The 24,050-nt window shown below is 48.0% G+C and overlaps 1 protein-coding gene across 1 annotated transcript in view; it reads right to left on the bottom strand.

The window, feature by feature from the left end:
- Window positions 1-24,050, bottom strand: part of TECTA (tectorin alpha) — a 70,631-nt gene that overhangs the window by 24,348 nt on the left and 22,233 nt on the right. Inside the window, exons 8-11 of the mRNA XM_047877982.1 lie at window positions 22,151-22,743; window positions 20,265-20,838; window positions 14,681-15,282; window positions 7,038-7,599 (exon numbers count right to left, since the gene is read on the bottom strand). Coding sequence (XP_047733938.1) covers window positions 7,038-7,599; window positions 14,681-15,282; window positions 20,265-20,838; window positions 22,151-22,743 — 2,331 coding nt within the window. The remainder of the gene's footprint in view (window positions 1-7,037; window positions 7,600-14,680; window positions 15,283-20,264; window positions 20,839-22,150; window positions 22,744-24,050) is intronic.

The following is a 24,050-nucleotide window of genomic DNA, read 5'->3' as shown; positions in this document are numbered from 1 at the left end:
GAATCTGTACAGTAAATTCCTGGAAGCGGAATTACTGGGTCAAGGGGTATGTACATTTAAGTTTTTGATAGATGCATTCGAATTGCCCTCTAAAGAGCCTGTGCTGATTTGCCCTGCTACCGAGGCTACATGAGGGGGTTTATTTTCTCACAACCTCACTGATTGTTTAGCACCAAGCCTTCTGATCCTTGGAAATACCAAAGGTTAAATGTCATATATAAATATGATATATACATATTTCCATCCCATGTATAAATGGAATTACTGACAGGAATATGTGGAGAACTCTTAAAGCTCAACACAACAACAACAAAAACCCAATTCAAAAATGGACGAAGGGCTTGAATAGACATTTTTCCAAAGAGGATGACATATGAATGGCCAATATACGCTCAACATCACTAATCACCAGGGAAATAAATACTAAAACTATAGTGAAAGGTATACCTACCATCTCACACCCATTAGGGATGACTACTATTTTGAAAACCCAGAAAACCCATTGTTGGCAAAGATGCGAAAAGATAACACGTGCAATTTGGCAGGAATGTAAAATGGTACAGCTGCCGTGGGAAGCAATATGGCAGTTCTTCACAAAATTAAAAATAGAATTATCATATGACCCAGCAATGCCACTTCTAGACACATGCTCACAAATTTTGAAAGAAGATTCTCCAAGAGCTCTTTATACACGTACGTTCACAGCGGCATTTTTCACAATAGCTAAAACATGCAAGTAATCCCAGAGTCCCTGGTTTGGATTAATGGATAAGCAAAATGTGGTGTATGCACGCAATGGAATATTATTCACCCTTGAAAAGGAAGGAAACTCTGCAGTGTACCACAACACGAATGAATCCTGAGGACATTATGCTAAGGGAAAGAAGCCGTCCACAAGAAGGCAGATGCTGTATGATTCCACTTACAGGAGCTATCCAAGGTCTTCAAGTTCATAGTGACAGAAAACAGAACAGTTGGTTGCCAGGGGCTGGGGTGGGTGGGGAACTGGAGAGTTAGTGTTTCATGGGTATAAAGGTTCAGTTTTGCGAGATAAAAAGAGTTCTGGAGAGGGATGGTGGTGGTAGTTTCACAGTAATGTGAATACAACAATGTGAGTACTTAATGCCATTGAACTGTGTGCTTAAAAATGGTTAGCATAGTAAATTTTATGTTCTGTGTATGCTACAGCAGTAAAAAACTTGAAAAAAATGACTACGCCCTTACTTAGTTTGCATTCTTTATGAGGCTGATTATCTTTACATTTGCTTATAATCCATTCCTATGCCTTCTTCTGTGAACTGCCTTTTCGTGTCTTCTGCACATTTTGTGTTGTTGAACTTTTTTTTCTTATTAAATTGTAAGAGCTTTTTAAAAAGTAAAAATATGGGCATGTAAGCTGGTGCAGCCACTCTGGAAAACAGTATGAAGTTCCTCAAAAAACTAAAAATTGAACTACCCTATGACCCAGCAATTGCACTGCTAGGCATTTCTTCACGGGATACAGGTGTGCTGTTTCAAAGGGACACGTGCACCCCCATGTTTATAGCAGCACTATCGACAATAGCCAAAGTATGGAAAGAGCCCAAATGTCCATCGATGGATGAATGGATAAAGAAGATGTGGGATATACACACAATGGAGTATTACTCGGCAATCCAAAAGAATGAAATCTTGCCATTTGCAACTACGTGGATGGAACTGGAGGGTATTATGCGAAGTGAAATTAGTCGGAGAAAGACAAAAATCCTATGACTTCACTCATATGAGGACTTTAAGAGACAAAACAGATGAACATAAGGGAAGGGAAAAAAATAATATAAAAACAGGGAGGGGGACAAAACAGAAGAGGCTCATAAATATGGAGAACAAACTGAGGGTTATGGGAGGGGTTGTGGGAGGGGGGATGGACTAAATGGGTTAAGGGCAGTAAGGAATCTACTCCTGAAATCACTGTTGCACTATATGCTAACTAATTTGGATGTAAATTTTAAAAAATAAATAAATGAAATGAAAATGAAATAAATAACTAAAAACCAAGAGGGAGACAAGAGGTTGTAACATATCCTGAGGTCACTATGCCTACGTACGTAATGCCCTTAAAGTCTGAGGCAATGAACACAATCAAAAATAAAATCTGAAAAAAAAAAATTAAAAATAGACTTTTGTCTGTCATGTGTCCCAAAATGTTTACCGTTTGTGTTTTAAATTGCTTCTTCTTCTTCTTTCTCTTTTTTTCTTTTTGGACCTGTATTTGATTATGCTCTTGCCATGGAGAAATTTAAAATGTTAAAGTTGTCGGGGCGCCTGGGTGGCGCAGTCGGTTAAGCGTCCGACTTCAGCCAGGTCACGATCTCGCGGTCCGTGAGTTCGAGCCCCGCGTCGGGCTCTGGGCTGATGGCTCGGAGCCTGGAGCCTGCTTCCGATTCTGTGTCTCCCTCTGTCTCTGCCCCTCCCCCGTTCATGCTCTGTCTCTCTCTGTCCCAAAAATAAAGAAACGTTGAAAAAAAAAATTAAAAAAAAATAAATAAAATGTTAAAGTTGTCAAATCTACCAGGGTTTTCTTACGGCTTTGAGTGTTTTGCTGAGGAAGGCCCTCTCTACTGCAAGACTAACAAAAGCAACAACGAGAACGCCTTTGTCTTCTCCGAGTACGTTTATAACTTACGTTTTTATGTCTGATCTTGGTTCTGTCTGGATTTTATTTTGGAGTGAGGAGTGAAAGGAGGCTTTCGCTATTTCCCCTCTTCTATTTTGTCCTTTGTCCTTTTCCTGTCTATTGAAGAATAAATACCACCCCCCCACCCCCCCACCCCCCCGCCCAGTAATTTGAAATGCCAGTTTTGCTGAATGCTAATTTCTCTTTAGAGTTTGGGCCTATTTCCGGATTTTCTCATCTTCCCACTGGTTGATCTGGCTGTTCATGTGCCAGTGTTAACTTGGTTTTGTTACCGAAGCTCTACAATACATTTTAATATCCGAGAAGATCCACTACTGATATAGCCTACTGTGGTTCCAAGGATGCTGATCCTATTTTCCCGACTAGACTCTGAACTATTTTGTCCTTCTGAGTCTTCCATGAGGTCCAAAACAGTGCTGAGATCAGGGTAGGTGGTTAATAAAACATTTGATTCTTGAAAGCAACCTTTAAAAGTTCCTCATGTGGATCGTCTCCACCCAAACGACGTACCAAGAGCTGTGGGGGATGATGTCTCTGCCCCTGGATTTCTACTGTGGTCGTGAACGTGACTCTTGTTGTGGGCAGGGCACTGATTTATTTAGCCTTTGTGTCCCAGGTGGGCAGGATATATGGATCCCCCGTAAAAGCAATGTAGTAGAATACAGTGGACAAGGGCGGGGGGATTGGACTGACTGGTTTGAGCCCCGGTTCTGGCACTAACTAGCAGGGTCACCTGGGCAGGTTACCTTCACTGTCTAAACCTCTGTTTCCTCCTCTGTAAAAATGCAGATAGCATCTCCCTCATCGACTAGTTGTTAAGATAAAACGAGGCGTAATTTACAAAGCTCCTAGTTCAGTGCCTGGTACATCGGTGACAGCTTCTGCTATTAACAGTGGGGACAGTTGTAGGAGGAGAATTTATTCAACAAGAATTTATTGGATCTGCAGAAAAATGTGGGAGAGAACCCTTCATTACCAGACTTTGGACCCAGGACTCTGAATAAAAGGGAAAATGAAAATGACACTCAGCTTGACTGAGCGTTCACCAGGTGTCAAGCAGGGGGTGGCACACGGATCACAAGACATCATCACACTTAATTCTCAGCGGCCCCCGCAGACCTGATCCTGTACAGAGGTCCTCCTGTACACCTGCTGCAGCACCAGGGGGGGCTCCGGTCCCTGGGGCCCCTGGTCTGCCCAGGGTTGGAGGGGCGGCACTGCCCAGAGGAAAGACCACTGCCTGCAGCCACTTTCCTTGGGAAAGTTCCTGCGTTTCTCTGAGCTTCACTTTCCTCCTCCAGAAAATGGGACTATTAATAGCACCTGCTTTACAGGGTTGCTGGGAGGAGAAGATGAGTGAGGACTCATATGGCACCTAGAATAGTGCCTGGCACCCAGTCAGAGCTAAGTCACTGTTATGCATATAATTTTCTTCTCCTCCTGCTTACTGTAGACTCACCAACTACACAGCTAATTTAAGTCTCCCATTAAGGGGCTGAAGGAATGATGGACTCAGCTGAGTGAATGTTAAGGAGGGGTTAGTAATTAAGACAACTGACCTCCCTCTCCCCCCTCTAAACCTATTTGTTCAACTTGCGTGAAGTTTTCCACTTCATTTACAGATGTGGTAATTGAGTAATAAATTATCCCATTGATAGGGATAGCCAAAATCATTGAAAAACAACAGCATTCTACCTTGTCACCAACAAGGGGTAAGTTTAACAGACAATTCCGGTTTAACCCTTTTTCTCCCGAAAACACGAGTTCTCATATCTCAATATGCGAGGGTTGAATTGGATTAATTCTTGGGGGTGGGGGACAGGGGACCGTGAATCCTGCCCTCACTGCTCAGAGGTTAACATCAAGTCAGATATGGTTACTAACAACCCTATTCATGACAGGCTTTCTGTGTTCACCAATCTCAGATTGAATGGCTGAGTTAAGACTCTGTCTCCTGCAGCTTTTCTCTGCTTCTGAAATTCAAAATGGAAAACTCAGCTGCCTCCAACTGTGCCTGCCCCCCATCCCCACCCACATACCTCCTTTAAAGCATAATTTTTTTCTCTTATTTTAGCATTTCTTTTTCCTAGTCGCTACCACCATCCATCTTAACAGAAGCTGTCTTTCGGATCTTTGCCCGTGTCCTGAAGTGCCAAGGTAGGGGAAAGTCAAACCCTCTTAATGAGGGTTGGCCATAATGTATCCAGCCTAAGCCCTGCTGGCAGGCAACTGGTCTGGGCAGGGATGGGGCCCAAGGACAGGGGTGAAGCAGGACAGACTCTGTTCTGAGTGCCTTGGATAGAGCTCCCCATTACTATATATGAAGGAGGCAATCAAAGTCTATGCAGAACTTTGAGGAGGGGAGAGGAAAGGGTTGCTGGTGGAGAGGGAGAAGAACAAGAAGAAATGGTCTTTATATCCTAAAGAGTCTACCTTTTCAAAACCATTTCCCCATCCTACATCCTGCACATTTTTAGCCCTATGGGTTCAAGCTTGATAGACATGGGGTCGCAGGTGGGGGGCGGGGGGGGGTACTTTCTTCCTCATGGATAAGGAAAGGGCTTACTAAATTCCTTTTCCTTCCCATGGAGGAAATCGAGACCCGTAATTTAAGGTGAGAGTCTCTGACATTAGCCTCCTCCAAAAACAGTTCTTGCCTATGATTTCCCTGCATACTGCAGCCAGAAGCAACGCTTTGTGGCAAATACTATGCCCTGGACGCCCGTCCCAGCCACCCTAGTGAGTGGTACGGTCACCATGGCATGGCCACAGGAAAAGGGGAAACTCCCTATAGCAGGTCTCAAGAGGAAGCAGGCAGTCTCTTTCCCAAAGGAGTTTCCTGATCCTACACCATTTCTAGGCCCCTGAGGCCAAAGCCTGGTTTTCTGATTTAGGTGAGGGCAAGCTCTCGAGCTCCCCCATGCTGACCCCAATGAATCCAGGGCAGCTCTGGGGACTTATCCAGACCCTGACTTTTTTATAGGCGCATTTATTTCACTGAAGTCACCAGAGGCCAATTAGCCTGGACAGTCACTCCTGCTGACATCCTCCCCACAATCTCCCTCTCAGGGACTGAGCCTAGATGAAATGGTACTGGCATCTTTTCCCTCCCTCTCCCTACTTCCTCCCTTCCTTCCCCCAAGTTCAACATCCAATCCTGGGGAATATAAACTAGCCGTGTGAGCATCACACTACAGCACTGCTTCTGGGTTTTCATCCAACTCTCCCCTTTTTCAGGATGGAAAGGGGGTTTATTCTCTGGGATCCCCACTGGATCACTTATTTAGAGAGCTGAGCGTTCAGTATCCATTTGTAGCCTTTTCATACGGTCGGGCCTAAAAGAAATTTGCTATAGCTAATGAGATAGAGATGGGAAAATGAACCAAGGCAGACTGGCCAAGCCACTAGCGGTTTCTCCTCCCAATCTTTTCCTATTATGATGTGCTAAACGCGGGCAAATTATTCCGGTACATAGCACACCAGCCTCGTGGATATGAGTTGAGAGCAAGAGCTTTGGTGTTAGAAGGTCAAATCCTGACTTTGCCACGCAGACCATATGACCTTAGGCAAGTTATTTAACTCCTCTGAGTCTCTGTTTCTCCCTGACTAATTGGGTTATTGAGGAGAATAAAAGAGATAATGTTGATAAAGTGTTTAGCACTGGGCTTGGCTCAGAGCAAGCCATTAGTATAACACCACCACCACTTGGCATGCATGAAGTGTGTTATGCTTACAATTACCTAATTTGATCCTCTGGATATTTCTGTAGCATAAAGGGTGTAGGCAGCAGGCGGTATCACAGCATTATCAGGGGGACACTAAGAACCGGGGAGGAAAAGCAACTTGCTCCAAGGTCACACCAACCCTTGAGGAAAGAGCAAGGGGCTCTAATTCTTTTTCTCGCGCTTTTAACCTTCTGCTGTTTCATGAACACAAAGACTGATAGGTGACATATATGAGCCAAACCGAATGGCACAGAGAAAGCATGTAAATTACCAGCACAGGGAGGGGCCTATGAGGTTCTAGGACAAACTAACTAACCTACTAACTCTTCCCCCATCAGTCCTTTCTTAAAATTTTACTGTGCCCTCGCTGAGCCCAAAGGCCATACATGGTGCTCTGTGCGATACGTACGTGATCTTATTCCAACCTCAGAGCCACGCATGAAGTAGGTGGTATTATCCCCATTTTATGGATAAGGAAATGGAGGCTCTGGGAGGTTACATATCTCGTTTCAGATGTCAAACTCAGTTCCACGTGCCTATCCTTAGATTGCTCAGTGGATTTCTACGGGGGCTGGGATCCTGGCCTGCCCACATGCCACCGAGACACAAGGGGAGACGGAGAGGGAAGGACTCACAGCAGGACGTGTAATTCCTCCAGCCGGTCACGGCGATCCCCTGCGTCTGGCAGGTGCTGGCGTAGTTCTGCAGCCAGCTGCAGGCCGTCTGTACCGCGCCGCCATCGATGCAGGAGTCAAACAGGCAGTTCTTATAGAAGAAGGTGGGGTTGACTTTGCTGTGGCACTTGGTGAAGCCGGCGTTCTGGTTGGGGATCAGGCTGCAGAGCTGTTGCACCTTGGAGAACGCTTCCACTTTGGCACACGAAGGGCAGCGGTCCCCACAGCCAACCTGGCAGAAAGTGTCCCGCTTCACCCAGCTCTGCCCAAACTCGTTGACACTGGAAGCAAGCAGACCCATGGGCATCTCCAGATCGTCGTCGGGGTTGCTGTTATAGCGGCCGCACAGGCCGTACGTGGCGTTCTGCATGCTCCGGGGGACCGTGACGGACAGGAAGGTCTTCCAGTCGTATACCACCTTCAGGCCAAACTCGGTTTCCACCACCACGTGGAAGCCAAAGGAAAAGATATTTATTTTCCCTTGTCCCAGCTTCAGGGGCAGGTATAAGCGTTCATTGTTGACCTACAGGAGAGAGAGGGTCGCAGTGGAGAAATACAGTCGGCCCTGGGAACACCCACCTCTCCTAACGATCAGTCTTTAGAGCGGCAGCCCCAGAGGGGGGTCTGAGCCGGGTGAATGCAATCTTGGCGTGCAGTGTCGTTTATGTCAGTCAACTATTATTATTAGGATTTGAACAGACTTAAATGACTATCCTTTGTACACTAATACACCTATTTATTTCGGTGCCTTCTGTTTACATAGCATTATTTCCCCCAGGAGTTCAAACTGTTTTCTCAAGGTAATGAGAGGGTAATAAGAATTCAATTAAAGTTTAGACGAAAACACCAAAATCTAGAACGCCAGTGTCTCTATTTCCAGCTCTGCTGTGAATTTGTTTTAGGGAAGCCCCAGTTTATTAATCCCTTTGAGATTTTTTTTTTTCCCCCTGAAGAATGACTTGACTTTGCTGGTCTCTCTACCTAGGATGCCATTCTTCACCCGTCAGCCTCCCTCTCTCCTCCCAGACCCTGCTCAGATGTCGCCTGTTCTATAAAGCAAGGCTGTCTGAGCCTGTGGCGAGAATTAATCACTCTCTCATCTGGGCGACCAGAAGGTTATTTATATTTGTATTCTTCTTCACCTTTGGCCAAGATCAAGCACATGTATGCTGCTGTTGAGGCAGCACACATCACAGTCGGCCTTATATTCTGGTTAGTTGTCTACGTTCCTGTCTCGCCTACAAGATCATGAGCAACTTGAGGGCAGGAACCACACTTTATTGATCTTTATATCCATCTTCCCCTAGTTACCTGCCGGGTGCCCCGCGCAATGCCTCATGCTGAGAGGGCCCTTGACACATGTTTCCTCCCTTATATTTTTAATTCGCAAAAGGAAATCCCTTAACATACACTGCACTGCCTTTGCGCTGGCCCTTTCTGGATTCAGATGAGCTGAATCCTGTAGCCCTTGGCTGGCTGGGTGCGTGATGAAAAATAGAGACTACTGTCAGGGCCAAGAGGAGAGCTGGTCTTCTTCTTGAGAGACGCAGGTGGCCATTCCTCTGGGAGTGTTCTAAGATGGCTCTCTGACCAGATTCTGACCTTAATCTCTCCCCTATCTGACACTCCCCCATTCCCATTGCTACTGCTTTGGTTCAGACCCTCACCACCTTCACCTTGACTACTGAATACTCCCCTTACTGGTCCCCCTGCTCTGGTATTGCCCCTTTCCTCCATTCACTCATTACTGCCACACTCCACCATTTTTTAATGCCGTCAAAAGCCATTAATCCAACACTTCAAACCCTTTCCGTGGCTTGAGTAAAATGTCGAATACACTCAACATGTCACAGAGGGCTCTCCAGGAGCTGCTCCCATGTCTCTCAGACCCAATCCACTCACTTCCCCCATTCCAGCAAAACGCAACGCTTCCCAAGTGGACCAGGTTGTATCATTCCACCATGCCATTTCCTTTGCTGCAAGCGTGGTGGTGCTTTCTGGGTCCTGCCTGGGGCCCTCCCCCTCAGCCACTGTGACTGTGGACTAATGATAATTCACAGCTGGTCTTGGCCAATGGAAGCCCAGGAGATTAGGATCCCACTCCAATGACAAACCAACACAGGGGGCCAGCCCTGTATGCAGGTCATGTGCCAGAGCTCCTGGCGGCACGGGGTGAAGCTGGTCTCCACCTCAGACCACGTCCTTGCTGAGCTCTCTTCCCCTGGTGCTTACCTCACTTTCTTAAGAATCCCCATGTCAGACTCTGCCTCTAAGGAACCTGACCCAGCCCAGAAATGACATCCTTCCTCTTGTCCTCCCTCTCTGTGGGGCGATGTTCACCCTTCACCTTGTAACCCAACTGTCTCCTCTTCTACGAATATTTGTCCAGGCAGAATTCATTCATTCATTTGTCACTGCTGTGTTTCAGGCACTGTGCTAGATGCTGGAATAAAGCCCAGGGCCCTTCCCCTGGTTGCTCACAGGCACGTGGCAGAGATAAGTACCTAAACAGATACTAATAACATCATCCAATAAAAGCAATGATAAAGATAAATAGATGCATAGGCACCAGACTCAGCCTGGGCACAGAATCGGGCATGCCTGCAGAAGACGATGATGTGCACACCTGGTCCTACAGGAGGACAGTCAGGGAGGAATGAGATGAATACCAGGTGTGGTGGGAAATGAAGACAGGGAGGTGGGGGTGCTGGGCCTGGATCATGGAAGGCCTTGGGTACAATGTCACACATGGCAGAGGCCATGAGATCACGCCTGACAAAGACCCATTCATTTTGCAGGAGAGGAGTCATTCTGTCTTCTCTTCCCATTCAGTGACCCTAATAAGAGACCTTCAGCAGAACGAGGAGGCCAGAAGTCAGAAGGCACAGTTCAACAGCAAATGGGAGATATGGAAGCAGAGGTGGCTCTCTCCAGGAAACTGGAGAGGGAGGGAGGAGAGAGACTGAGTAGAAGCTGGGGGCGATCAGGGTCAAGGTTTGCTCTAGAATGAACATGTGTATGGGTTGAAGAGAAGGACCTAGCGCAGGAGGGGGAGGTGATGACAGACAGGTAGACCCCTGAGAGGGCAAGACAGAGAGGGACAGGGGGAGGGGGAGGGGAGAGGATGCCTCCTTCTCTGAACCTGGAAGAGAGGGGGTGAATAGCACGGCACGACAGGTCATTTCAGAGGCCGAGTGCAGGAGGGAGTGGTGCCTGGGGAACACAACTGTCTGAACCAGGAGGCCCAGAGGTGGTGATGTGGGCTCGGTGTAAACACAGAACACAGGTGTGGAAGGTCACTGAGGGAAGCGGAGGCCGATGGGACTCCCACGTGCCTTGAAGGCCCACACTGGTAAACAAAGCTGTGCCCTCCCAAAGGCTCACCTGTGCCCACTTGCTTTCCCTCCTGAGTTTCCTTGCGTTCTGTATTCTTGGCCACAGGGTGCCAAGCAGGAGGCGATACTTTGGGGGAGGCAATGTAATCAGATTCAAACCAAAGGGCCTGCAAATTCCGTCACTGCCCAGGAGCACCCAGAGAAAGGAACCCCCTTCAACTCAGCCGGGCAGGCACGGCTTCTGTCTGCCTCTGAAGCCCCATGAATGCCACCCCCATTGCCAACTTCACTGTCCCCTCTCTCTCTCTGGGTGACTAATGGAGGGAGAGAGGAAGCAGACGGAGAGGAGACACAGGAAGGGAGAGGTTGGGATGGAAGCAGAGCCTGATGGGTGGGCAGGGAGACGCAGAGGAAAAAGAGAACAGGGCTTGGGGGTGAGGTCAGGACATGTGTTTCAAACAGTCAAGCATCAGGAATAAGACCACATACCAGATCTTTGGCAGAGAACTTTCTTTTACACAACTGGCCCCAATTTGTTTCTATGGCCTCTTCGGCTGTCCTGAGGTCCCCTCCTACTGCGCGCTTTGCTACCCCTTGGATCTTCACTGATGTTTTCCTTTCCTAGAATACTTCTATCTCATTCTCAGCCTGGTTAACATACTCCTTCAAGGCTCAGCTCTGGGTTACCTCATCCAGAAAGCCTTCCCTGAAGCCTCCCAGGCTGGCGTAGGCAACCCGTGTGCTCACGACTCTCCACACAACACATTTTTGGAGCACTTCACCTTACATCGACATAACCTGCTAGTGCATCTTTCTTTGCTACTAGACTCTGAGTTCTTTTGGGACAGAACTCAGAATTTGATTCATTCTCTACCCCTAGAGTTTGGCACAGAATAGGCATCGATAAAAGTCCACCAAACTAAACTGAGCCAGGGGGATGCTCAAAACCTCACCCTTCACTGGTGGCCACAGGATTGCCGGTAAGAGATAAAGACACTGGCTGTGAGGGTCCTTGTCCTGGACCATGAAGAACCTGGCTGTGCTGAAGCCTGGGGGCACACGGCAGGGGAGAGGCCGTCTCTGTTGAGCTCTAGCTGTGGATGGCTGAGACGTGGGCTGCTGTATTGCCCCCAGGAGTGGCTCACCTTCTGTTGCCCACCCCCATAACCCCAGCTGGGATACAGACAGCATATTTATTTCTAGCGTCTCTTATCTTAGTGGATTTCCCTGCATCCTTTGATACCGTTTTTTGCAAGGAAAGGTCAGAGTCATAGAGGGACCCTGTGTCCCAAGGAATCACTTCCATGTCACCTCCATCTCTGAGAGCACCAGCAGTGACCCGGGGCTCTATGCTGTGTTTTGCCCAACACTTCACTGCACACTGTCATTGTGATGGCCATTATTCTTTTCTCAGGGAGAGATGGTGACTAATAATAACATCATGGGAAAAACAAATGCAAATCATTGAACAAGCAGATCCCGTAATGCATATTAATAATTCAAAGTAAATACTAAATCTATCCCTCAGGCCCCCAAAGAAAAGAACCTTCAAGCATCCTGAACTTGATCTTCATGTCAGAGATGTGAAAACTACATACTCTGAGTTCACAGCTTGGACATTCGGGATATCTGGGTGACTTAGAAAGACGGGCCCTGCTGGGCTCCTCCTATCCTGCCCCTCCACCCCTTTAATCGATTCCTCCTTGATGCCCATTACTAATTACCCCTGGTTGTGGGCTGAATTGTGTCCCCCTCCCCCCCACCTCCCCTTTCAAAAGATAGGCTGAAGTCTTAATCCCCGGTGCCTGTGAATGTGACCTTATTTGGAAATAGGGTCTTTGCAGATGTAATCATGTCAAGATGCGGTCGTACTAAAGGTCGTACACCTTTAGATCAGGGTGGGATCTAAACCCAATGAGTGGTGTCCTCAAAGGGGGAGAGAGACTTGGCACAGAGAAACAGAAGGTGCAGAGACAGAAGGCCACGTAAAGACGAGGCAGAGAGGGCAGTTATGGTGCCACAGGCCAAGGATCGCCTATAACTGCCAGTAGCTAGGAGCTGATTTTGGGTTCTTAGCCTCCAAAACTGTGAGAGGATAACTTTCTGTTGCTTAGAGCCACCTAGTCTGTGATACTTTGTGATGGCAGCCCCAGGAAATGAATATTCCCTCCCCTCTCTATCTCTTTATGGGGGAAGAAACGAGCTGTGTGGTTCCCATGGCTCTTGCCTTTAGCCATGACCATATCCCATGAGACCAGGGCAGGACATGGGCCTGGAAGGTGAGCTGCCCCATTAGGGCCTTGGTTCTAGAGCAGGAAGCAAGGGAGAGAGACTCCCAGTGAGAGCAAGGAATCAGCTACCATGAACGAGAAGGGGCGGCACAAATTAAAAAAAAAAAAAAGAGAGTAAGTGTTCATGAGGCTCCAATGTGTACGTGTGAAAATAACTGGGTCAGAAAACAGCATGCAAGTCTCGGGAGTCCATATACCTAAATGCTGAAGAGCATGTGACACAAGGCAGAAAAATGCAATTTCATAATACACTGGTTGGGACAACCTACGAGCAAGTTCTATTTTAAAAGAAGAAAATAACCCTACGAGGTAGAACGGTAGAAGAATGTTGAACGTCAAGGAGATAAGGAACCGCCTGAAAGTGTACAAATCTAAGGGTAGAAGTTGATCAGATGAGGAGAAAAGGACAACTAGGATGCAAACCACGTGGACAGAATGACTGATAGGCTTGTTTTGATGACATATGATGACGACACGGAGGAGAGGGCTATTACTCCACCGGATGGCTTCATCTACCCGGACATCCGCTGGAAACCTCACGTGGCTAAAGGCGAGGCATCTGATGTACTCCTACCTCACCTCCGTGGCCATTTAATCTCACAGATTGATGAAGAAGTGACCGGCAGCAAAATAAAAGTCCTAGGATCCTTAGAAGAGAAGGGTTACGCCATCTCGTTTATCCACTTGACGAACGTGTGGAGCCGTGACTGGGTGCTGTGTGTTCATTTAACATAAATATGGATTCGGTAGGGCTCCTGCCCTCCGAGAAGGGCCCACGACTAGTACTGAGCGAGTTAGACATGAACATCCCCCCAAATCACAATATGATTCATGCCATCATGGATACAGGAGCCAACTGTTCTGGGAAGCACAGAGGAAAGCAATCGGGGGTTTGGGTATAATATCCAAGGAAGGGAAGAAACATGGGCGCAGTGAGACCTCTGCCTTAGATGCTAAGAAGGCACATTTTCAGATAAATGTGAAAGGGCAGGCAATTAGGAAGCTCAGAAGCCTCTCTTCGTCAGAGAAGGAGGTTAGGGCGATTCTAAGGAAGGAACGAGATCTGGAACGTTGCTTAGGGAACTCTCCAGTAACAGCTCAGAATTTTAAAAGAGAATGTATACAAGATGGAAAGGAGTCCCCTTAGAGGTAAATGATGCCACAGATCAGTGAGGATGATGGTAAAAGGTGCACACTCCGTATCAGCTCCTCCGAAATGCTAAAGTGACGCTGCTGGTGGCTTGTTAGTGCTCCCAGTTGTGCCCAGAGCAGGAGCTGGGAGGAGGAGTGGCTGGGTATGTTGCCGGGTGGTGTCCTCAGGCTGGATGATGAGCACTCGGAGCTCCTCAACCCCCACCTGCCCCGTCCTCATCAAGGGAGTGGAGGCCAGAGAGAGGGAACGGACACCCAAGTGAACAGGGAGATTGTAAGAGAGCCCCTGATGGGCTCCGACCGTGTGCAAGACTCCTGAATTCCCGGATCCTATGGGGGTGGGGGGGGGGGGCAGGCAACGGGGAGACTGGAAGAGGTGGAAGGAGGCCAGAGCAGGGAAATATCATCCTGATCTCAACAAAGGGGAGGAGGTAGATTGGGCAGGAGTAGCACTTACAGACGCCTAACCGGTGCTAGGCATGTGTTTGCAGATGGAGTGACTGCCCAAGGACACACAGCCCTAGCCAAGCTGGGATTCAAATCGAGGTCTGTGCTGTCTCCAGTACACTGTGCTACATTATGAAGGATACCATTTCTGTTCCTAACTTGGTGCCTGTGACTTGGGCAGAATATTTTTCGCTCTGAGGCTCAGTGCCCTCATCTGCAAGATAAAACGACAGAAAATCTCCAGGGCCCCTCTCTGCTCGAACATCCTATGCTTCTCGGATTCTAGGCCAGCCTGATTTCAGCCATGCGGCCTGGCCCACGGACCCAGGACCCCCATTCTCACATCCCCTTTCCTGGTGTCCGGCCTGTGACTACTCACCAGCACAGTGTGCTTGTAGGCCCTGTGAATCACAATGCTGTAGCCAAACACGGTCACGTCCACCTGCTTGACCCACAGGGCCAGCGACGGGTCCCGGTCCTCATTCTTGGCTGTGACGACGAACGTGGGGAAGGTGTCTGAGCTCGGCCTGTTTCCCGTGGTGCACAGGATGAGTGGGCAGCTGGTCTGGAAGTCAAAGGGGTAGCCGTCGAAGGTCAAGTAGTGGCCGTAGCCCGAGACGATGCAGGAGGCGTCGGTGCGGGGCTGGCAGTAGTACAGGCCGCCCTCCTCCATGCAGAACTCATCATCCCTGCATGGGACGTTCTCACAGTGGACGCTGTTGTCCGAGCCGTTGCAATAGCAGAAGATCTGGCAGTCCAGGTCCACCCAGAAGGTCTCGTTGGTGGCAAGCTGGTGCCCCTCGAAGTTGCAGCCGCACTCGCTCCGGGTGACGCACTGGCTGCCTCGCAGGGCATAGCCCTCGTCACACTGACACGCCTCAGAGCAGGTGTCCACACAGATGGGGCCCAGCGCCAGGGTCTCACACGTCTCTGTACATGTCACGCACTCCTCGAAATGGCTGTTCTCCGGGCATTCCAGAGCTGAGGGTGGCCAAGGAGGAGACAGGAAAGGGACAGAGGTCAGGGAGAGTGTGTGCGCGCTCACTGGATGCATGTGAGTGTGTGCACGCTGCACGTGCACTCTTACTTGCACAGCACAGTGAGCTTGATGAGTGCTGTGTGCTCTGGACTACTGTCATCCTCATTTGGGGTGACCAAAGGCTCAGTGAACGCCTCGTGCGCCTATGCTCCCGGTGCGCTCAGCGCTCCACGTAGAAGATTCTGAGACGTTGAGCCTTAGCGAGCAGTCACTACATGCCAGGCACCGTTGTCGACTGTCTGGTGTGACTTTGCTCAACAACCTGGGAGGGTAAGCAAAGCCTCATCATCCCTATCTTACAGACAACAAACTCAAGTTCAGTGACTTAACTTAATCCAGCCCGTAAGTACCAGAGAGATTCGAATCCAGATCTCCCAATGCCAAGTCCCCTGACTCAAGGACTCTGGAGACTCAGAGACGGCATCCTGGAAAGAATCAGCACTTTGGGGACCATAGAGACCTGTGGATACCATCTCTGAGGACAATACTTACCTAGTACAGTCATTCTGAGGATTAATGACCTAATATATGAAGTCTATAGTACAGTCTCATTAAATAGTATGCCCTTCCCCTCTTCACACTTCCTTCTATTAGGATACACTTTATGTAGGTGTTTTTACTCTACAGATTGACTCTGTCTTTGTCTGTCATTTCTCTGCTCCTCATGCCCTCTGGCCTCTTCTACCTCCTCTGCCCTTGGTCACCCCCTCCTTTTGTGCTCACATTCTCTCCCTTGCCTGGATGGACCTCACAAAGCCAAATCCTACCCATCTGTCAAGATTCGTTTCAAACCGCACCTCTGTCCGGAAGCCTTCCCTGATAGATCAAGTCTCTGAGTCACAAAGTACAGCACACGAAATGCTAACAGCACGTGCTGCTTACCATCATGGAGTTCTGGGCAACCTTTCCACGTCTTTTTATTTTTTTTTATTTTTTAATTTTATTTTTTAAGAATTTTTTTTTTTGATGTTTATTTATTTTTGAAAGAGAGACAGAGTGTGATCAGGGGAGGGGAAGAGAGAGAGGGAGATACAGAGTCCAAAGCAGGCTCCAGGCTCTGAGCTGTCAGTACAGAGCCCGACGTGGGGCTCGAACCCACGAGCTATGAGATCATGACCTGAGCCAAAGTCGGAGGCTTAACCGACTGAGCCACCCAGGCGCCCCTCCATGTCTTTTTATTATTTTAGTCTGTCAGAATTCGACCTGGCCTGGGCATGGATGAATCCAGAGCCAGAAGAAATCTACCTTACACGGCTGTGTAGTCTAAAGATCTGTGGAGGTCCCCATCACCACCTGGAAGAATAGGATCTTGCCTTTTTAAAACGTTCTTTAGCTTTTATGCATGCTATCCCTCCTTAATCGTGTTTTACAATCCAAGGACAGAGGGGACACCACAGAGAAATAAATTGCACGGCAATGAAATCTCTGCCCACAAGTACCGACTCCACAGTTCTGCACTATGTACTGAAAGCCAATCCTTTTCCTCTGGGCTAAAGGACCATCTCCACTCCCGTTGACTGCGATACCATACGGTTTTGGAGTTGAAGGCTAGTTCAGCACCGATTAAATATGTCTGTATGGAGGGGTTTTCACATTTGTCTCTAAATTATGAATGTTATAACATTGACTGCAGGTTTATGGTGATAGCAAATAACATGACTTATTTAAATGGCTCTCACTTTATGACTTATTGTGTTGTCTGAATTTGTCTGAAAGTCTGGAACATACAGACGTGAAGTAATAAAACTTCCCCTGGCCCCTGAAATGCCTCTGTGAAATTATTTAATTGGGCAGCCTGGCTCCGCCGACAAGAAGGCTGGTTAAAAATATCTGAACACAGAAGCAGTGGTTGTCTCTTCCTAGGTCCAAAGAAGATCGTGTTCCTGATTTGCAGCTGTTGCCTGGTCCAATCCCCAGGATTAATGACCCTACGAGATCCTGACCAGATTAACCCCTTAGTACCCAAGTCTTCGTTAATCAAACGTGCATACTCCCATCCTTCTTGCCAGACCCACGTACGCAAGGTCTGGCTGAGGCACGCTGGGGGATGTCTCAAGCATGAGCCCTGACCCTCCACCCGAGGAAAGCATGTTCTCCTGGGCTGCTTCTGTCCACATGTCTCTCTCTAAAAAAGGCATTTAAAAGAACTTCCTCCAGCTCGGCAGAAAGTAAGAACATGACAGAGGCGTGCCAAAAGGACATAGGAGGCAACTCGAAGGGCTCCCACAGCCCAAACCTGGAATAAGTTTAACACCAAGATCATTAACAAGTGTAATAGGAAATATAAATAATTGAAAAAATAGGAATCTATGTGTCCATACTGATAAGATTTAGGCTGCTGTGTCCATCCATAGCTGAATGGATAAAGAAGTGGTGTGTATATATCTATATCAGTATCTACATCTATATCTATATCTGTATCTATATCTACATCTCTTTCGATATATATCCGTATATATATAAGCATAGATAGATAGATGATAGATAGATACACACAATGGAATATTATTCAACCATAAAAAATAATGAAATCTTACCATTTGCAATGACATGGATGGGTCTACAGGGTGTAATACTGAGTGAAATAAGTCAGTCAGAGAAAAGCAAATACCATATGATCTCATTCATTTGTAGAGTTTAAGAAACAAAACAAATACGGGCACCTGGGTAGTTCAGTTGGCTAAGTGTCTGACTCTTGATTTTGGCTCAGGTCATGATCTTACAGTTCATGAGTTCGAGCCCTGCGTCAAGCTCCAGGCTAACAGTGTGGAGCCTTCTTGGGATTCTCTCTTTCTCCCTCTCTCTGCCTTTCCCCCATTTGTGCTCTCTCTCTCTCTCTCTCTCTCTCAAAATAAATAAATAAAAACTTAAAAAAAGAAACAAAACAAATGAACAAAGAAAAAAAGACAAACCAAAAAGAAACAGACTATTGAATATAGAGAACAAATTGGTGGTTGCCAAAGGATGGGTGGAGGGAGGGGTGAAATAGATCAAGGGAATTAGAAATATTCTTATAGTGATGAGCACTGAGAATTGTACAGAGTTGTTGAATCGTACTGTACACCTGAAACGTATAAGAGTGAATGTTAATTATACTTTGATTAAAAAAAAAGGTGACTGAGATAGATAAATGAATGGATGGATGGATGGATACAAATAGATGGCAGGCAGACACATAGAAGAGATGGAAGACTGTTACTTATAGTAGACTGACATCTATTGTTTGGTCAAAGTGGACAGAGTGCTGGAGCTGGAAACCATCAGCTTGTAATCATCATGCTAAAGATTGATACAAGCAAAGGTCATCAATGGGCACTAAATGGAGGAAGGGGATTTTGATATCAGCCTACAGTTAGCATTTTGCCCCATTTGCTTTATCAATCTCTCACGCTCATTCTCTCTCTCTCTCTCTCTCTCTCTCTCTGCAGGATGCTTGCACCATCTTATTAAAGTATCTTCCCATGGGTTGCTCATTAGTTGCAAGAGAAAAAAACACTGTGCCTGCAGAGTGGAGACATTTGACACCTGACCAGGGGATCAATGTGCCCATCACCACTGAGAGGAGGCTGGATGGACACGGCCCCCACATGTGATGTGATACCGTGAGAAAAACACACATCACCTCTGCTGGAGTGTGAGAGGGGATGCACAGCAGAACCTAATCATGAGGAAACATCAGACCCAAACGGAGAGCCATTCTATTTTCAAAGGTGGGAGGTTGTCGTCTTTAAAAATGACAATAGAAGAGAAAAAAGAAAGTCAAGGAACTGTTCCAGATTGAGGGCAACCAAAGAGACGTGACAGCTCTAAACACAACATGTATCCTAGCCTAGATCCATATTGGAGGGAGGGGGATGCCATAAAGGACATTATGAGTCAATTGACAAAATTGAAATATAGATATTAAATGATTATATCAGTGTTAAATGTCCTAAGGTCAGTGAGTATACTGTGGTTCTGTAAATGACAGTCATTATTCTAAGGAAATACACACTGAAGTATTTAGGGGGGCCAAGGGGTATGATGTATGTAACTTACTTGCAAATGCAGAGAGAGCGTGTGAGAGAGAATGATAAGGCAATGGGGCAAAATGCTAACTGTAGGTTAATCTGGGTAATGGGCACACAGATATTCTTGCAACTTTTCTGCAACTGTGAAATTATTTCAAAACAAAAAGTTTTGAGAAATAAACAAACTTAGAGATATAGTGGAAATGAGAGAAACAGATGTAGACGATGGAATCTTAATGGTGGCATCGGTTTGGGTTTAGGGCTGATCTTTTTGGTGGGAAAGGCATGGGTGCTGAAGTCCAGGTGGGGTTAGTTGTTGCTCCAGGCATGGGTCCTGCCCTCCCAGCCACTCCTTCTCCTGCCTTTCTACATCACTGTTCCCACCAGCCTCCCCCATCGCCTAAGGGGCTATATGTCAGGTCTTCTCAGCAATTATTCTAATTACTGCTAATACTGGCACTGCCCTGCTGAGAGGGGTCAGATACTCTGGGCACAAAGTGAAAAAACCAACGTGGGACTCTTCATAGCCATTGTCAGGCTTGCCCCAGGGAGCGGCGCTAATCTCTACTCCGCGAAAGGCACCCTGACCGATCACTTTCTGTTGAAAGAACGGAGCCCTCCTTTGCCAAGAAAGAAGACACCGATGGAGCCATCACAAAGACTCCCAGTCTTTGATATGACGTGTATCCTCCACTAGATAAAAGCAGGAGTCAATGGGATGGCTAATCCTTCTATAGTGAAGAGATACTGTGTGATTAGAAACAGAAATAAAGGTGAGGAACAGTTTGGTTGGGGGTGATGGGCCTTCCAAAGGACACATCAGATGAGGAGGCTACACACCAGAGTCAGACTGCCCCGGAGCTCAATTCCCCCACCTGCCCGGGGGCCTCCCGCATCAGGTAGCCCCGACTTACGGCAGAAGTCATAGGTCCGCCAGGGGCCCACCTCCACGTCAGCGTTCTTGCACGCGCTTGCGTACCGGGCCACGGAGTCACAGAGCTCCGACTCATTGCCTCCGCTCTGGCACAGACGGAAGAGGCAGGTGCGGTAGTAGGCGGTGACGTTGACCACTCCATGGCACTCGAGGAAGGAGCTGTTGGAGGGGTCATTGATGATGCCACACCTGGAGCGGCTCCGATAAAATTTGAGCAGCTCCGAATCATTGTTGCAGGCCTTCAGCAGGTCCCCACACTCCCCGTTGCAGATCTCCTCGAAGGTCGTCCAGCTTTCCAGGAACACCGCCAGGTTGTCCGTGCACTTGCCATTGGGGAGACAGAACTCATCGCTGGCGTTTGCATTGAAGAAGCCACACAACCCGCCGGTGCAATTGAAGTAGGTGGTGGAGAGCCGGATGTACAGCAGTCCGATGTCTGTGTATTGGACCGTCACAACACCCCTCGACTCTACTGTCGTGCTGTTTTTGTTGCGATAAATTTCCAGCTTCCCCGAAGGATGGAAAAATGGTAATTCTACCTCCTGACCATTCAGCTGAAAAAAATCAAATCACTCTCATCACTTCCAGATGCGCTCAGAGTACCCACCGTTTCCTAGGCTATGAAATAGAGACACGGTTCTGCCCGGCGACTCACCCTTTGAGAAAATGTCAAGAAGCTGACAGTCTATGGACACCACACAGACAGACGCAAACTGTTTTCTCATGGGCACCTCTGTTTCTTTCTTTCTACCCCTCCGATTCAACACATTTGCTGTTTCTCTGCGTATACATACGACCCTAGGCTAGCCCCAAACAACAGTGAAATGTGAGTAGACGTGGTCTTGATATACACGTGGCTTTCTCCTTCTGCGTGATGGCTCCTTTTCACTGGTGGCGCCCCTTCTTCCCCACGGTTCTGGCCCCTTCCTTTCCTTCAGGTTTGTTCCTGTGCCCTAGCCCCTCGGAGGCATATGGTTATCTGGCTGTCCATCTACCTTATCTACCTTTTACTATTCTTTTAATAAATTAATCTCTGCCAGTGTGTCAATGGGAATGAAAACAGCTTTTTCAGTCTGCGGAGGTGTGTTTCCTCTTCTTGCACAGCACAGCACCACGCTGACTTCTGTCTTCTAAATGAGGCTTCATGTTGGGCTAGGAGCAGGGAGGCCTGCCCTCCCGTCATGCCAGCTCTGCCACCACTCAGCTGTGAGCTCCCCATCCCTCGCTTAGCCCCTGGGGTCTTCATGTGCAAACAAATAGTTGTACTAGATGATTCCTAACGGTCTTTCTTCAACTAATGATGTGGATGCCTAACGACGAATATTTTAGACCGGGTCAGAGGGGCAGGAGGTGCGATGGCAGGTACCCTTTGCCTGACCTCAGTGGGTTCCCATCTACAGGGAGGAGAGTCGGTATAGTACAAGGTAAGAAGCACAGACTTTGAAGCCAGCCTGCCTGGGCTCACATATCACTCTATGGCTGTGTGTCCCTGAGGAAGTTACTTAGCCTCTCTGCGCCTCGTTTTTCTCGTATGTAAAAGGTAAATGAGGATGAAAACATATCCCCCATAGGTTAGGTGTGACAACTGCTTAGACTAGCGCTTGGCACACGGTAAGCGTCCGGTAAGCATCGGCTGTTACGGAGACCTAGTCCTGCTTTAGCTGTATCTAATTTGAGAGCCTCCAGCCTCACTCCATTTCACCCCCGGGGAGACTGATTCGGTGCCGAACGTTAGGCAGCGCTCCCACTTCGGAGCCGTTGCCTTCCTGGAATCCACTCATGGTCAGAGCCAGAAAGGCATACCCGAAGAGTTCCTTCGCTTGGTGAGACGCATCAGAAAAGCCCCAAGGGCAGCCGGAGTCTTACCTTGACTTCCGAAGCCCCAACTCCTCCGATCTTGACCTCCTGGTCAGCCACCAGGATGCGAACGCCTCGCAGCCAAGCAGGCCCCGCATCGGGCTTCTTCTTGTTGATGTCAATTTCCAGATACTCGGGCCGCTCGGGGCAGGTCTTGAGGAGGGTGTAGGAGAATTCGGTGGGGAAGGCGTAGGCCGCACCGTCGAAGGTGTGCAGCACCTGGTTCTGGCTGAGCAGGCACACGGTCTCCCGCTTGGGGAAGCAGCCCTGGTAGCCGTCCTCCACGGCGCACACCTCCCCGCTGCGGCACGTCTTGTTGAAGCAGTAGACGTCCCCGCCCTCCTCGCACAGGCACTGCACCGTGCAGTTGGCCGTGGCCCAGAAGAACTCCCCCATGGTGTAGTAGTGACCGTCGAAGTCGCAGCCGCACTTGTGCAGCGGGACGCACTGGCTGGTGCTGAGGACAAAGCCTTCGTTGCACTGGCAGCCCTCGGTGCAGGGCGTGGCGCAGTTCTGGGAGGCCGTCAGGTCAGAGCAGGTGTCCGGGCAGCTGCTGGTGCACACGGAGTAGTGGCTGAAGCTCGGGCACTGCACCGTGGATACTGACGTAGGGGAGAGGAGAGAGCGTGACAACAGATGAAGGCCCCGGGGTGGTGACCGTGGGGAGCCACCACACACGGGAGCCCCACGGGGAAGGGCGCTCATCGGGCGAGAGACTCTGCGACTGCACCCGTAGAAATCAGCTCGCTGCTTTGTGACAGCTATGGGGCAACGTGATCGAATCGTGAACTTTTGACTCTCAGGCGATCATCTTGACTGAATTACACTTCAAGTGGCGATCCTAACTGGACTACACTGATTACTCAGCATCGATTTATTACTGGATGATCTACAACCACTCAGATGCTCTAAGATCTTCGGCTGATGGACACAGAAGTCAATCTGACCTTAAACAGCATAACCTATTCTTAAGAGGAAATAAATCCAACTTGCAGGAGAAAAGAAAAGATGAAAAGGTGGTTGGGGCCATTTGAAAACATGAAATTTCTTACAGGGAGGCACTCAAAACACCTAAGTGAAGACTATAAAAGACGATGAGCGAAGACTATGAAAATGAGTACTCTAGGATCTTAAAAATAAGAAAGAACCTTGGTTATGGGAAAGAATTTGTGTGTCTGCACTGCCAGGAGACTGGGTTGGAGCTAGAGGTCTCCTCAAGGCCCTTCTTGCCTCAGAAGCCTCTGGTTCTCATTTTAAGAACGTGGGAGTCTACATAAAGGCTTGCGTCGGGTCGAATCCAAGAGGCAGGGGCTCAAGGGACTGCTAAACTAGCTGTCTGAATTAACTGGAATTCATAGCGCAAACATGAGAGAGAGGGGGTGGGCAATGTGGAAGATAGGACCACTAGGGGAAAAAGTAGCCATTACAGGCAATTTGCTTAGGTAATTTGGATGTTCTTAGATTATACAAGGATCAAAAAAAAAAAAATCCATAATCAATCTCAACTTGAGTATGCTCCTGGCATACTTAGAGGCTGGTCAGTCACACAACAAGCAATAAGAAAACACGGTCTCTTCGTAGTTGGATCACTTCTCTGAGAATTGAACCTGATACACGATTTTGTGAATCCAACATGTACTGAGGGGGAAGAAAAATCTCCCTTTGGTCTCGGAACTGAAAGAAACTTTGAAACCTGCTCATCTGCGTGGCAATCTAAAATGCACGGACATAATGTTCTGTATACCCACGTGGAAAAACCGAGGGCCAGGAGAGAAACAGAATTCCAAGAAGCGGAGTTGTTTTTACTCGTTTGCTTGCTTGCTTGTTTTAAAAGTTTATATAATTACGAAAAGAGAGGTTTAAGTGGGATAGAAGGGGAAAAACGAGACAACTAAGTCGTACAAAATGC

The sequence above is a fragment of the Prionailurus viverrinus genome, chromosome D1 (genome assembly GCF_022837055.1).
Source record: "Prionailurus viverrinus isolate Anna chromosome D1, UM_Priviv_1.0, whole genome shotgun sequence".
Taxonomy (NCBI): Eukaryota; Metazoa; Chordata; class Mammalia; order Carnivora; family Felidae; genus Prionailurus; species Prionailurus viverrinus.
The sequence above is the reverse complement of the archived record's forward strand: the minus strand, read 5'-3'. Positions and strand labels throughout refer to the sequence as shown.